Source organism: Saccostrea cucullata, unplaced genomic scaffold (assembly GCF_032062105.1).
Source record: "Saccostrea cucullata isolate Sc308-1 unplaced genomic scaffold, CSIRO_AGI_Scuc_v1 ctg838, whole genome shotgun sequence".
NCBI lineage: Eukaryota > Metazoa > Mollusca > Bivalvia > Ostreida > Ostreidae > Saccostrea > Saccostrea cuccullata.
The window spans coordinates 125,118-142,348 of NW_026919457.1; the positions used below are offsets into that span (position 1 = coordinate 125,118).

Consider the following 17,231-nt stretch of genomic DNA (forward strand, 5'->3'; position numbering starts at 1 on the left):
GAGTACGCAGTCTATGTAACTACTCTAGGTAGGTAAAACTAGGACGCTACAAACACAAAAATGTCCACATTCTCATGCTCTTTTTATGCAAAAGAAGGATATGGAGAAAACGAAAAGTATTCAATATCAAAGTCCATAAAACAATACAAAATAGGAGCAGAGCAAACACGGACCTCCGAAACATCAGAGGTGGGATTAGGTGCCAAAACAATAGTACAGGCATGTACATCCTAAATAACCTTTTTTTTTTTTTGCTCGTCAGATTTTATTTAATTGAGGAGATTTACTTATATTTTGGCTGGCCCCCACTTTCCAAAACGATACTGTAATTCACACTATTCACACTTGGCAAATACATCACTTATGGTTTAATGATGTCTAACTACATGCTGGATTTTTAAAGGATGTTTCATTGGGTAAGCCATACGTGCAAGTTTAATTGGAGTGCAAGGCCACTATATCTTATCATACACGAACTTTTTCTATTTCATTTCAGATATCTATTGAAAAGCCTTCCCATGAACTGTTGATGTATATACAAGGTATACATGAAAAGTTCAAGGTCGTAGTGCACTTCATTTTAAATTCTTGTTTAAAAAAAACTCCATGCACGCTTTTGCAGTGAACCATTGATACATACATGTATATTACTTGAAAGAAATATTGAAATTAGGTTAACACTGGAAGATAGCTAATGCTATCATAAGAAATTGCAGGATATACTAACTTTCCCCGAAGTCTTCCCACCTTTGGTATTCAATATCACGGACAATTATCATGATAAAAAGAAGTGGTGTCTTTGTTCAATGGGGCAAAGTACATGTCCAGCAGAATAAACTCTAAACCCTCATCTGTTAAAAAAACTTTACTTATAAAGCTTAGAACTTATGCTTGGTGTTTCAGAAAAACACACAGATACACATATTGAGGAAAAACGATTTTCTATTTTTTACCTTGATAAAATTTATTTCATTAAAGAATCCAGTTGAAGCAAGTTAAAATCGGACAATTATCATCTTTTATATCAATTGATTGCATTTTTAAAAAGTTAAAACATGCAATGTATGGGCAGAAAAAAATTAGAGCACACTTCAGCTTAATCTAATTTATCTTGTATATGTTACAAATCACGTTCATAGTGTGAAGATATGCAATCTTAAGTAAATATAGTTAACTGTTCATAAACCACGTGACCAGCACATAATTCAGCTGTCAGCTGATTTGGTGCCCGGACTGGACGTGTTTTACAAAAACTTACCAAGAAGGTAAAAGTTAAAACTTTATTTATTTACCTTAAAAGGTTCGATTACGTTGATGTATGTGTTAGACTCAGTATTTTAAATTCTTCAAGTAAATTTTATTTTTACTGCATTAAGATCGGTTTATTGCTCTGTAATATATGTACTTATCCATCATGTATCAGGATATGTAGGTCATATTTACTATGTGTACGTAAATTCTTTGTATATTGCGCATATAAATCTTCAACTACTTGCAGTACTAGGTTTTTAACTTTTTATTCTTTTATATAGGTCTATAATTTTAGTTTTTATGTAAAGATAATGCTATACATTATAAAATATGTTGAGGTAATATTCGTATATAAAGACATAGCTATACATTAAAAATATGTTGAGGTAATTTCAATTTAACGGTATTGTCATGAAGAGTGGACACAAAAGCAATAACACAATAAAATCATATCAGTATAAAATTGACTAAGATCGATTGATTTGTGCAGTGCAATTTTGTTAAGTAGCATCCAATTCTTAGTAAATGAAAATAAATGCAAGAAAAAAAACTCTAGAAGGCCTTCAAACGTTATCTTTGTTTTTTACATTATACAGCTAGTACTGTTACGAAAATACTTGATTCTCATTAGAGATGCGGACAGGCTTTCGTATACATCCAGGATAGAAGCGAAAGCCTGTTCATTTCCCTAAAGAGAATAGAAAATACATATAAATCTTGCATAATTTATAAATAAACATCCTCAGTTCAGTGATGTAATTATTTCTCCATCAGTTCAGGTTTAACAGATCGTGATGCGGGGCCCCGGCCTATGGTTGGTCGTGTGGCTGACCGCTGCTGTTCTCTCCTCCTCCCTAGGCCAGACTTGTAATGGGTCGATGCTTCCTTGGCGTACCGCCGATGGAACCGACCCTATCAAGATGGCGCGAGGAAACGTGACAGTGGTGGCGCTGCTGTTGGCCAGTTGACCAATGTGTCAACAACAAGCAGAAGGGTGAGTATCCCACAGAAAATACTGCGTGAAAATTTATAATAGGCACTGTTTAAATGTTTTACGATTGCCCTGGCTTTAAACAAAATTGCACAATTAATAGAAAACACGTATGTTGGTCATGGCAGATTTGCATTTTTCATTTGGATAGAGAAGAATAGTAATTGCAAAATCAATGATCATTTTAATTATTTTATGATTGAATAATACTTTTAGATTAGAACAATTAGGAAAACCAACTGCTGTGACCTCATTAGCAAAATTTTTCGCCAAAATTGATATTTATCGATTAAGAAAATACATTTTACAGAGATTTACTTTTGCCTTTATCCCACGGACAATTTGTAAAGATAATTTTGTGTTCCTGTCACTTTTTTGTGGCATACCATTAATAACTTTTTCTAAGCACGATTTCACAAATACTGCACCTGTCACTTTCATGACGAGAAGCTCGTTCTTAATGTAAATTTGGTTTTAGTATGTGTCTCTTGTAAATTATAATTGTATTTCGCATGAGTTTTCTTATGGTTATTTAATGCAAAATGTGATGCTTTTTTCAGAATTATCATTTATATTTGAAGATTTTTGCTACAAGGAGTTAAGTATCTTTTTGTTCAAAATAAATATTAGAGATTTTACATCCTTCATCTTGCGTTCTTTTCGCAGCCTGGAAACATTAAGAAAAGCATTCCATAATGGAGGCCAAAAAGACATTTCATTTATCATTGTTAACCATGTTAGAGCAAAGGACTTTATTGACGAACTCAAGAGACGTGTGTCTTTCCCTGTGTACCAGGATGAGCCCACCTTAATGATACAACAAAAACTTAATGGTGGAATCGATGATCTATTTATATATGACAGGTAAAGGTCATTAATTTGTAGCATGTGTCATGTTATGTGATAGGGACCAGTGTTATCTGTAATTTCATACATATACAATTAGTCAATAACCCTTTTGAATCTGCAAAAAAACTTAAAGCAAAGATAAAACTGTTGTAAACGAACTTACATAGACAGCAGATTCTTTGACTGATAACTTTTTTCTGATAACCAGGTGTGGTACACTTGTGCATCATTTGAGAAAACCAGACAGCCTCATAACAACAGGGACCATGCAAAGTAAAATTTTGTCAACATACCTGGACAATCCATGCAACTGTAGTGTCAATTCTAAGGCCAAAGTCGTAACAAAAGTACATACAACTGAACAAAGAACTAATGTACAGAGGACCTCTTTTTCCTCTGTCATTCGCCGACGCAGGCATGCAATTAGAAACAGAGGTTCATCTCTTGTATCAATGAACAGTGTTGCCTTACGCGGCGGCCGTGTTCCAAAATGAACAACGCACAGGTGAACAGCGATGCGTCGCAACCGTGCCTTGCGTAATTTATTGGTACAAAGGTTATGAAAATTTATAAAGAAATATCGGTCTAGTTACGAGCCCCAACACTCTTGTATCTGTCCCCATCCATCTTCAGCCCTGAAAGAAGAGTGTGCTTGATACAGTTATGGTAGTTCTGATGCAATTAGCTTCTGATCTTGTCAAGAACGCAGTTCAACTGTTTACAGTGAATGTCTCTGTTACAATTGTCCTGCATTCCGTAGACGTCACCGACAGCAGTTCTTGGCTGATAATACCAACTGAGAACTGCTGTCGAGCTGACATTGTAACCAAGAGAAAGGACTGTCATCCACAGACTGCTCTTGACAACATCAGCTTACTGCATTAGCACGATCACCAATGTGACACTGTCACCTTGAAGCAGACGATTCTTTGGAAGACTGTCAGTGACAGGGGTCTAGAGGATCCTGATCCTGACAGGAAGAGGGTTCCAACATTCAGTGACAGTGACCGTCAGAGGGCGCTTCCTGTCTCTGACAGAGTGGATCACCCACTTGACAATGACATCAACTACCATCAAACAATATCTCCTGACAGTGACAAAGCAATCCAGGGGAAATAGGCTCTCAGACCTGACAGTGACATCACGGGGAAGGTGATTGTCTTTGACAATGTCAACAGTCACACCTGGGTGATGTCTCCTGACAGTGACCCATGGGAAATACAGTTGACGCATATGTCAGTTGTACCAATCCTAATGCATTGACTGGAAGGTGACAGTGACCAATGCAGACTAGTGTTAATCGTAACTGACAATGACATAGTGGACGATCGAATGAAAATTCTTGATCGTGACAACATAGCGCAGGGTCTTGACAATGACAACAACTGGACAGCCAAAATCTCTCCTGACAGTGTTTAGATCAACAGGAGACAGAAACCTGATCGTGACAATCCTCCCTAGACTCCACTGACAATTCTGACTGACAGTGACATTCTGTGAGCGGAGCTTGACAATGACAAACTCAGACATCTAGCGGCATTGTCTGACAAGAGAGAGATGGTCGATCTTGACAGTGACACCCTATGTGACAATGACAGGCCGGTTCCTGACAGTGTCGACCAGGAACATCTGATAGGGCGCCCTGTCTCTGACAGCGCCAGACCTGACAGTGACAGTACTAGATTTCCTTTGATGGTTGCTTTGCATTGGAGGTCATGTTTGATGTTGTAGTTTTTGTGAATCTTCGAAAAGACTATCATCCTTTGTACTAATCCCAGGAACGAGAATTAACATGTATATCTTATATGCTGTGTAATTCATCTTTCTTTAATGAGTGTTATCAAAATGTTATGCATTGAATCCGTTTCCTCCTCTGTATATGAGAACTTCCAGATAAAACCCAAAAGGTCTCTGTAAGTTTGATCAGATCAGAGGAAGGACGTGATTCAAGCTAATTTTGATAACGCTGAATAAATGGCTGTGTTTTACAACTCAGGTGTAAACTTTTTAAATTAATGTACTCTATTTGAAAAAGTAGCATTCAAAAGTTTTTATTGTATTTTAAAAATTTTTTCTGGTATTTTTTTTATGAAAGTGTATAACAAATTTGGGTAAACTTCTTTTGTAAAAACAAAATCCAAAACAATCTATGTATGAATTATTCTTATTGTAAAACTTTTAGAACTGTTCTGCGTCATATTCTTTAGCAGTGAAATGTTTTGAAATTTTTTAAAAAAGATTACTTGGTTAATGTAATATTTGACATTGATATGTTATTACTTAAAACTATATCATTTGAGAAAATGTTGCTAGTATGAACTGAATGCAAGCTGAATGAGGTGAAATCTATCCGTGTAGAATATGCTTTGGTTGTCTATGAAGGGCCATTCCTAAACTTTAAAGAGAGGGGTGGGCCAGAAATTTAGAGATTTACATCATATTCCACATTGATATTGTTTCCAGAGAGAAAGGCTACCATTTTTAATTTTAATAAGACACTGTATTTGTTAACATTGAAAAATAAAACAAAAACTGGATACCTCAATTTTGTTCCTTCTTAGCTAAAGAAAAAATACTTTCAAATGATAGTCATGAAATGATTATAAGTCATATTTAGCTTCTAAAGATAAACTCAGAATTCTTTTAGTATCGCCCATTATAAATACCAGGGGGTATGCAAATATGTTTTGGAATTTCTATTAAACACGATTATTTTAGTACTGCTGCATGTGCTCTACACAATAAAATAAGACAAAGACCCGGATAAAAATATCTTGAATAAATATATTCTTTCAATGATTTCCAAGGTTCAAACCCAACGATGACCAATTCTGATTTACAATAGGATACATACGATGATGTTTTAAATTCTGATTGTTGTTTACAATTTTGCAGATAAGATGCATGTATATTTGGTTGAAGCTTCTTAAACAATCTACAACTCCAGTACTTAGAACTGAAATACATGTATACGGAGATAACGAACAGCATTCAAGCTCACAAGTCCATTAAACAATACGTAATGGAGCAGAGTAATAATGGACCTTCAAAACAATTTGAATTGCATGAAGACCACAGCTAGTTATCTTCTTCTCGTTTATAAGATACTGGACAAATTCTGTCCTATTTGACAACAAAACTAGGTATTCTATTGATACCATGGCAATCCCAATAGATTGTTGAAAGATGTGGTCTCCAAAAACCATATAGATATTGTCAATAAAAAAAAACCATGCATCTTTTTAGTATCAACTCCAGAGTACTTGTATGTACAATCAGAATGTTTTTAAACAAAATAATTTTGTAAATGACCATTGACAAGGTAAGTAAATTAACGAGTTCCATTTTTATTAAAAATCAGCTTTCAGTGATATCAAAAAGCCTGGACTTTAATTTATCGTGGGGAATGGTTGTAAATAAGTTGAAAAAGTCGTATGTTTTTATGCGGTTGATTTCGGTAAAATTTTGTGGTTTCAAATTTTCTAAAAGTTCCTTGGATTTTTAATTATCCACTTCTGATTTACACCACTTCTCGAATATACTGTTGCACAATACACCTGAAGTTTCTCTTCCCTACTGTTAATATCTTAGTGATGAGTAATAAAGGGGTTTGGTAGAACATTTACTGGATCCCGCTTTGTATCTTTGTAAGGATTTTTGAGAAGTTTGGAATCCAATATGGATATGGTTATTCAAATTCATTCTGGTTGTTAGGATATCAAAAATATTCAAAACTGACATATGATTTTGAAGAATTTTCTCCTTTAAAACACGATTATTTCAGTATTGGCGACCCGAATGCTACACAATGAAATAAGTTGAAGGCATGGATAAAATCGAAAGAAATATATTATTTCAATTATTTACGGGGTTCTAACCAGTGATTACCAATCTTTATTTAAAATAGGATACATACTATGATGTTTCAGATTCTGGGTTGTCCTTTACATTTTTACAGGTGAGATATATTAAGTTGAAGCTTCTTAAATAATCTACAACTCAAGTACTTTACAATTTAAGATATGGCAATCTTCCGTTATCGAAGTTTGAATGTCTTAAATGCGGAATTTCTCATTAGACAAGAGGGATTGACAAGTATTTTTATCTTGACCTCGTCCAAAAGGATAGTTATAAAAACTGTCACTTTTCACAGGGACTTCTACTTCTAGCTATCGTCTGGAATTTTAAGTTCTAAGTAAAAAAATCCGTTTAATGATGTGTCAATTATGGACTCTGTTGGAATGGTTGCATTTCCTTTGAACTTCATTTTCAATATTGATCAAATTGACTTAGCTTAACTCTATGTAAAATAGAATGAGGCAGTAGTTCAATATTGGGTCTTTGACTGTAAAATTGATTTTAGAAAAAAAAATTCATTCAACCAAAACATCAGTTTACGTATTGAAATGTTTTTTTTTTCCAAAGTGTGTGTTTGTTAGTAGTCTCTGTGTTGGTTAACTGTGTGTGTCGTTCATCTTGATGTGAAAAATACGTTTTGTCAATTTACATATAATTGATTGGACATATCCATTTGAACTCGAAACAAGACATCACAGAATTTCACATTTCGATGTTTTACTCACTAAATTTTACTAATGATAAATGTTATGATATCAACTTTTATATCGTCAACTTTCCGTACTAACAAAGCAATAATCCATTTTATAATCAACTGCAAATGTTTTTTTTCTGAAAAACACAAATTCTAAATTTAAACCAGGCTCGTGACAAATAAATTTATGATCAAGTGGACCAATATTTAAGTTTAAAGTCATTATTTCGCATCCTCTACGGTCGATGCAATGACTATGTTTGTAAATACAAACTGACTTGAGTCCAATTTTAGTCAATTGTTTGACCATTATTTTCAAACTTAATTGTACGACTACATGAAAATCAAATTTGTTTACGATAACGGCAATAAGTATAATACTTATTTCAAAGAACTTTTAATGCAACTCTGTCTTGTATTAAACTAAAAACATGCAAAGATACATATTCGGGGAAAAACAATTCAGACGAGTCTTTAACACAGAATCAGCTAAAAGTCAAAATCACAATGAACATGATGAATATGCAATAGTGTGACAACTCAAAGAGCTTAAAGCATATTGCATCAATCCACTATTTAGGCTGACCGTTAAAGTAATTTATGAAATCTCACGGCGGGTTTGACTGCATGGTCGGCAGGGGAAGCTAACTCCTCCATTGCACAGTTGTTTTGGAGGCCCGTGTTTGCTCTGCTCCTTTTTTGTATTGTTTTATGGACTTTTTATCTTGAATACTGTTCGTTATCGCCACATGTTTCATCTATAAGAAATGGCGCCCAGTTATTAGCAGACCCATTTTTGTTTTCATATGAAGCAGAATTTGTCAAAAATTTCATAAGTGAAAAGAAGAAAACACTTCCTGTGGCCTTCAACTCGACTTTTAGATATATCGACAACGTATTAAAATTAACAATGCATGGTTATTTTCATACAATGAGCTTGAAATAAAAGATACCACAGAGTCTGACACATCTGTTTCATATTCATATCTTATACTTGAAAAAGACGTTAATTTAAGGTAATCGAACAACCAAGTTTCATGACAAGCGAGCTGACTAACTTTTCAATCAAATACTCAGAGTACCCTTACTTATGCAGCAATATACCTTCATCACCTGTACACAGGGTTTATATCTCTGTCAGTTGATTTGATATGCAAGAGCATGCTCTACGTGTGAAATATTTTTAAAACGAGGTACTTTATTGACAAAAAACTTGCTGAAACAAGAAAATCAGCAGTCTCCTTTAACGTCATCATTTTGTAAGTTCGTATTTCGTGAGTTCAAAAGTCGATACAATGACCTTGTCAGCAAATACAATTCATTATTAAGTCAAACGTTGAGTAGCATTTTTCATACTAATTGTTCGGCCATTATTTCCCGCTCACGACAGGGAACACGCGGCGGGTGTGACCGGTTGGCAGGGGATGCTTACTCCTCCATGGCACCTGATCCCACCTCTTTTTGTTTTGGTCTGTGTTTGCCCTGCTCCTATTTTGTATTGTTTAATGGACTTTTGAGCTTGAATACTGTTTGTTATATCTATATATTTCATACTCTCATCTCTTACTTAAAAATTAAGGGTACATATGTATGGTGATGTCCGTCTTGAATGCTTGGGTGTGGCCAATCCTTATTCACTACTCGTCGTAAACCATTAAATCATTTTAAGAACTATAATCAAACAGCTGTTTTATAATGACCTCCTTTACCACTCATAATAATTTAATCAAAGTTTCACAAAATCCATATTGTCATTGTGGACATCCTAACTTTACGTTTTTAATGGACTTATATTTGGGATGATAGACAGTGTCATCGTACTTTGTATAATATCCGGGACACTCATTTCTTATGCGCAACTCCTCCTATCCCTGATTCTCAAATTATAGTCTCAATTCGCTTTAAATAATGTACCGTGTTTTAAGTAATAAAATATTTCTAATAAATTTTATTTTCTGTCAGTCAAATGAACCATTGTTGGTTGTTGATTAAAATACAATAATTGTTTGTTGTAACTTGAATGATTGTCTTAGGCGAAAATCGCATTTTATAGCAGAAATCGATATTTATGTTACTGTCGCCGATCATAGTGTAGTTTTTATTTTAAACCGAAAAGAAGTTTTAAATCACTTACGTATCTTTTTCTTAGTAAGATTGTCCTACATTTGAGTTATATTTTCTGAATATCACACCCTTCACACATATGCGTGTCATTTTTTTTTTTAATTTAATATATTTATCAAATTTTGATGTCACCGCAAAATTATTACTTTTCTATTTGGAAATTAAAAAGGACTGGAAGGACTGCTGAACTGACTCAATAAGATTAAGTTGTAACTTTTTAACATCATGAACACCTGTTCCATTGCATGGAATGGTAAAAAAGACATTGTTTATCTGTATTTTTAAAAAATAGCCCCCTTTTCTTATGAGTGCAATGGTTAAAAAATTCATCGATATTTACGTGTTAGTATTTATTCACAAATCAAGTAAGAGAACTACACTGTTTCCTATGGGTCAAATTGCCTTACACTCAAGCACTAGAATATGTCTTTAATTAGCAGTGGAGTAATTAAACAACAGCATCAAAAGTTACGATAAATCTCAGAAAGATATTTACGTTACCGATATTTACGTTACCATGTTTTAAAGTAAATTAGAATTAAATTCTAAAGCTGTTTGAACAGATTTGCGAGTGAATCTTAATGATTTAAAACCTAAAAACATGAAGAAATAAACTGTTTCTTAAAATGACATTTTTTTCTGTAACAAGAGTGCAAAAATGCAAATGGAAGGGCACATGCAAAGGTGAACATATTTAACACATTATCTTGTGCTTCCGTGTGATTTGAAAATTGAATTGACATAATATCATTAACAAGAAGAATTGTGGTTTAATGATCGAATGTTTACATTTTGAGCAATTGGTTAATATTGCATATAGTGTAATGCACGTTTTCATTCGGAACGTAAATCTGAAACAAAACTTACTTAAAAGTTTGTATTTTGCTGTTTGTTTGAACTGATAGTGCATCGTCAACTTAAATAATCGTTATATACACCTAAATTGTATACCAAGCAAAACATTTTGAAGAATATATTATTTTTCGTAGAAAATATAATTCCAGAAAATAAGCGCTGCGCTGCATGTAAGGGGGGGGGGGGGGGGGGGGGCTGTATTCCACATCGGGTTAAAGAAAAAAGACGGCTATGGGTGTTGGGTGTCAAGAAACTGGTCGAAATTGAATCCATTTCCATTTTTGTTGCTTTGCAAGAAATACATGTATTAAATTGTGCACCTAATTTTTCCCATTTAAATTGTTGCTTAGACATAGAACTTAGAACGAATGCGTCTATGATTTAATGTACTGAAAATTCAATTTACGTTATATTAATGTAGAATGTACGTATATTGCTCTATAGAGCACATATATAATATGCAACTGTAGTTATTAACAAACCTTTTTAAGGGTGGTGGGGGTAACTTTGTTTTGTTTTTGAGATTTGACGATAAAGGTTTCACAAGCAATTAAGCATTTGAAATAATCAACAGATTAAATGGTGGAAGGGGGAGGGGGTTGTCATAAAATAAATGAATCCTCTATAGATAAGTCATAACTTGAATTTTCAGTGCAACCCTTTGTCAAGAACACAGATAAGAAAATTCATAAAATTCAATAATTTGTAATAATACATTCACTTTTCCACGAATATACTTTTATTTTTGTATGATATCTATGTGCGATATTTACGTGATATTTAACAAACACTTCGTAATCATGTAATGGCGAAATATTTTTACCTTCTGATATTTTAGATAATGTGCTTTTCTCTGAACAGATTAATAAAGAATCAAATAATGAAGCATTTTAGGGAATATTGTCATTATTAAGCTTATCGTCAGATTTGATAAAAACTTTTTAAAATAAAAAGAAACTAATTTCATTTAAATGAAAATGATGCCTGTTTTCTTTTTACTAATAATTGAATCAAAGATTTCACACCCTTTTACAAATGTGCTTAAACGGTTTCATACATGTTTATAGTTAACAAAATTTTATGTGTATTATCTTAATTTTGTATTTTTCAAAAAAAATTCTTTCGTTTCCACATATGGCTTTTCAACATCACGTAAATATCTTGGTGTAAAATTAGCCCTCCAACCGCATTCATTTCGAAGGAGGTCAACAAAACAAAGCATGAAGTATGTAAATCAAATTGTGATTTTTAATAACTATAAACCATCTTGTTTCAAATGATATATAAAAGTGTTAGTTTCAGTTCACAAATTTTTTTGACTTTTCCCAAAGTCGATTTGGCACTATAAATTGAGAATGCGTGCTATACCACTTTTTAGAATTTAATGAGACTTTTACAATCTTTTTTGCATACTCCCATTGTGTACCTTAAATCTTCTGATATGACATATTAGGCTTCCTCGTCGCAAAAAAAAAAAACGACTCTAAAGTTGTACTCATATGAAAGCAGAAATATAATTTTGTGAGCTCAATATTCACAGTACCTCTAGTTTTAAGCTAACTGACCCTGTAGAAGTTATAATCAGTTTTGTATCTATGGCTCATAAACACTTCAGCCACTGATGGCATAATTTGATTAAACTGACCATCAGACTAGCATATTGTTCCAGATCTTAGAATCGAAGTTTTTTTTTTAAGATTTGAACACTGAAAACCTGATATAAATTAATGTGTATTATTTATATAGGACTCGCAGTCGCTCACGACTTTAGATGTTCAAGGAAAAAACATACTCTTACTTCAGAACAACTGATTTATTGCAACGAGTCAATGTTATCCAGACTTTTTTTGGCAATACTAGTACTTCCTTTCCCTCAAGAAAAACTAATATACACTCAGATTACTTAGTTTCATTCAAACATTTCTTTGTTCCAAACTCAAATGCATCAAAAAATTATAATATGAAATAAATGAATTTAATTATACATATTCTTCCCAAAAAAATCACACCATCTTATTCTATGATTGCAAGCTTGTGTTTAACATACATGTCTAATAAAAGTAATTTGATTCTATGGGATGAAAATGCTTATGTATGATGATTTGCATCAATCATAATGATGTAAATGAACAGTCATCCAAAAATAAATAAATAAAAAACATTCACAAGTTGGGAAGTACATGTACATACAATCCCTTAATTTAATACTGTGATTCATAAATGGTATTTTGTAATTTAACATGATTTGTGACAATTTTTTTTGTTGGTTAAATCCATGTTAGAGTTATCTCCCTTAAACTGTGTTTCTATCTGATACTTTTCAATTAGGGAGGATTTAACAAAGATGTAGATATGATAAGCAATCTTTGAATGTTGTACACTTCAAATACATGTATTTTGTTCTTTCATGTTTGAAGAAAATTAACTTCATTGATTTAATTAACTAATAATATATATTCACAATGTTTTTTTTTTTATATTTTAACATTTCACAATAGACAAAGAATATTGTTTCCCTTCTTATTCGACACTAACGGTGTGTTGCAAACGAAAAATAAATAAAATTTACATTTAGGAGCCTTAAAAAAACCTTTGATTCTTTTTTATTTCCTTGTGCACCCATGGCCATCCACTAGCTTTAATTTGTTTATATATTTTTCCTCAGATGTGCATGGATAGGCCAATGAATATATTTGAATTTTTAAACTTATTTTTTGAATAAAAAAACTACAAAATAAACATTTTAGTTCAAGCTTGCTTTGCAATAATCAATGAAAATAAATATTATTGATTTGGATATTGCTTCTGGGGGAAATGTCAACACTTACAGTAAAGGGGGAAATGTAAACACTTATTGTTAAGTACTTTATCAAACATTGACTAGCAAGATCCTGTTCACAGCTCCCCCCTCTTCTGGGCATTAACAGAATAGTTTCCATCAATGACATCTATGATATCCTGTGTGATATCTTCTACTGATATCCAAGGGCCCCAGGCTCGAACCACATGCCCTTTCTCATCTACCAGGTATTTCCAGAAATTCCATGTTGGCTCTTCAGAGTTTTCTGTACAGAGAAAGGTTTAGAGGTGGTTAACAAACTAACATTGTTTATAAATACTCCATACTGATAAAGTGTGTGCACAATGATTGTTTGATTAATTATATTCTTAACAATCTTGGCAGTGACAATATGTGCATTTTTTTCTAGATTTCATTATGAATATTTGATGCATGAAAACAAAACATAATAAAAGATGCATAACAACAACTCACACGGAACAAACCTGATTTGACAAGAGCACCGAGTCCATTATAAAATCAGAGGTCTTTCTTTTAAAGTCTTTATATCTGTTAAATTAAGATCTGTTACATTTCTTTATTTTTAAATTTATAGGGATGTTACAAGATAGATATTTTGATTAGGGATATTACTTATAATTTAAGCTACTGTAGTGATGTTACTTACTTAATTGTTACTGTACTAAGATATATAAATCAGGGATGTTACTTACTCAATACCATAGATATCTGAATTTAAGGGATGTTACTTACTCGATACCTTAGATATCTAAATTAGGGATGTTACTTACTCGATACCTTAGATATCTAAATCAGGGATTTTACTTACTCAATACCATAGATATCTGAATTTAAGGGATTTTTTTTACTCAATATTGTAGATATCTAGATTAGGGATGTTACTTACTTGTTACTATAAATATCTAAATGAAGGATATTACTTACTTAAATTGTAGATATCTAGATTAGGAATGTCACACATAAAGGACGTTACTAACTGGTTACTGTAGATATTTACAATGTACTATTTAGGTTAGGAATGTTATTCAAGAATTTGATTTTTAGATTAAGGATGTTACTTACGAATTAAATATTTCCAAGCTTCAGGAACATCATCACCTGTCACATTAATTTTGGAAAATACTGGAAAGTTGACTTTGTAATTTTTCTTTGCAAAAGACAGGATTTCTTTATAACTCTGGAAAATCATAAGAATATGCTTTATTTTTAAATAATTTCCAAATAATTTATTATTTTTGTAAATCAATGATTCAAATGAAATCTTCAAAATTAACAAGTTATTAGAGTTTAATTATACCCCAGGCTCCTGTTTACCAAACTGATTACATGGAAAGGCTAGGACAGAGAATTTATCACTGGAACCTAACTTGTCCTGGAGTCTGACCAGAGACCTGTAATGACCGTCAGTGTAGCCACATTCGGACGCCACATTCACCACAAGCACCACCTAGAAAAAAAAACAGAAAGATCTGGGGATTCTCAAAGTTGAAAAATGGATTCATTTATCATTTTAGAATATATCATTAATTATAATTGTTTGCTCTTCCTCGCTTTACTTATCAAAGATATTGATAATTAAGCAAATGAAATCGAAGAATCGTGTTTACATTTGAACAAACAATCCTTGATTATTTATAAGCAGTACACTGACTGAATACAATCAATGAGCAGATAGGGGCTAGCAATTTTAATGCACTCAGTTTTCTATAAATCAAGCAGAACTCTCATTTTACCTTTCCTGCATATTGACTCAGGTCTGTTTCTTTGTCTCCCTGTTTTACGCTATAACTGTAAAAGCTGTCTGATGACGCACCGACAATAAAAACCAAAATTAGCAGCAGATTCATTGTGGAGATGCTGAAAACGATGTTGATAACGTTCCACGTGTGACATCGCTGTGGTCCTATTTGCGTTTGATGAAATCGGATACATCAAGAAAGCGTCTTGTACACATTGATGAAATATTTCATGTGCGGATCAAAATATTTGCATGCCAATGAAATGATAGAATAAACAATAACCTTGATTAATATAATTTTTGTATACATAATTGGTACACGTAGTGGAATATCATGTGGAAGAAGATTTTGTGTTAGATGTGTATGTGAGATTTTATATGCATAGGCGTCGGAAGCAAATTGAAAGTGTGTGTGTGTGTGTGTGGGGGGGGGGGGGGGGGGGGGGGGGCTAGACCACCAAAAAATGGTAACCCCCAATTTTCAATGCCTTTATTTTGTCTATCTTTGCAACAAAGACGCCTATGATGTGTAATTATGGAAAGATTAACATATATCGATATAAAGCACCGGCTTTCCAGCTGCCAATTTTCCTCTTGGATTTTTATTCCCCCGTAATCATCATAAATTATATTTCACAGGTGTATTCCTTGTGACAAGACCTTTATATAAAAATAACCAAATTTGAGGTTTTTTATAAAAATTGGGGAACTTATTTTGGCCTTAACTTTTAAAATAGTTGGCACATGGTATTTTTTCAAACTTCACATATGTATTCATATACAAACTTTACATCTATGATATAAAAATAAAATATATATATATATATATATATATATATATATATATATATATATATATATATATATATATATATATATATATATATATATATATATATATATATATATATATATATATATACTATGGTTAAACTCCACTCTTCCTTTGATTAAAGTAAATATTTAAGTGTTTCGCGTACTAATATTGAAATTCAATAAACTCAATAAAATTTAACCACGTTTTCAATACTATAATATCAACTTACCATGTTCGGTCCTCTAAATCTTCTACTTACAAAGAAGAGGCCCAGTACGTGTCTCTGACGGGTCAATAGGAAACGATATTAACCCTGTCACAGCTTAATTGCTCAAATTACAAACAGACAATAAACATAAAATTATACATGAAACAAAGCATGTAAATTATCAGAGACTTACCTAATTTTTCTTTTTTAAGATTTTCTATGTATATTTTATAAGATGTTAAACTAAATATCCGTATCTCAACAATATAAAAGAAACGAGAAAGCAAAACTTTATCTTGTGTAAAATCTGCTTAGTAATAGATTATTGACAGATTTGTTTTAATATATAAACGTTTACATTATAGATAAGGGACGTATGATATATTTATAAAGAAAGCAGAAAATTCATAATTAATATTAGGCCATCTTTCAAAAATTCTTTGGTTGCCCTCTCCCGACCATGCAGCTGACTAAAAATGGTCCGATTATAATCATCTTAAGTTCCAGGCCACGGTGTTTTTTGTTTTTTTGTTTGTTTTTTGTTTTTGTTTTTTTTTATTCTTCTTATCCCGTCAACAAATATGTTGAAATTTTACCACCTACATATATAGTCCCAATATTTTTAACATGATTCGGGAGAGGGAAACGAACTTTATTTTATGGCCTTATACAGTATAGTTTTTTTTTTAATCTTGAAAAGCATCTCTCTCTCTCTCTCTCTCTCTCTCTCTCTCTCTCTCTCTCTCTTGCCCCCGTAATCGAAGATTCGAGGGCATATAGAGTTTTTGCCCTGATAAAGTTGCGCCGAGAATGCCACGCTTTACTGAAAGTCCAAGCTTACCTGAGAGCTGTAATAAAAAAACATAACTTTTGCAGAGTTAGAGCTAGGGCTTTCATATTTCACAGGTGTATTAGACCTTTCTTTGAATACCAACATTTTACCTTGACCTTTGGAGTTTGACATGCATTTGAGGAAGTTCAACCCATGCCATAGGATGCCATACGGTTACACCAGTGTTTCACAA

General features: G+C 32.7%; 2 protein-coding genes across 2 annotated transcripts; one reads left to right on the top strand and one right to left on the bottom strand.

The window, feature by feature from the left end:
- The first annotated feature begins 1,178 nt into the window (after nucleotides 1-1,178).
- LOC134231911 (selenoprotein Pb-like) lies at nucleotides 1,179-5,636 on the top strand. Its single transcript, XM_062713868.1, has 4 exons — nucleotides 1,179-1,265; nucleotides 2,026-2,245; nucleotides 2,909-3,106; nucleotides 3,300-5,636. Exons 2-4 carry the CDS (start codon nucleotides 2,223-2,225, stop codon nucleotides 3,583-3,585), a joined length of 507 nt encoding a protein of 168 aa, XP_062569852.1. The 5' UTR covers nucleotides 1,179-1,265; nucleotides 2,026-2,222; the 3' UTR covers nucleotides 3,586-5,636.
- A 6,780-nt stretch (nucleotides 5,637-12,416) lies between these two features.
- On the bottom strand, nucleotides 12,417-15,336 carry LOC134231901 (glutathione peroxidase 7-like). The gene is made up of 4 exons (XM_062713857.1): nucleotides 15,177-15,336; nucleotides 14,741-14,890; nucleotides 14,506-14,620; nucleotides 12,417-13,687 (listed from the first exon to the last, which is right to left on the bottom strand). The coding sequence occupies exons 1-4, from the start codon at nucleotides 15,288-15,290 to the stop codon at nucleotides 13,518-13,520; spliced, it is 549 nt and encodes a 182-aa protein (XP_062569841.1). The 5' UTR covers nucleotides 15,291-15,336; the 3' UTR covers nucleotides 12,417-13,517.
- Between the last annotated feature and the right edge of the window lie 1,895 nt (nucleotides 15,337-17,231).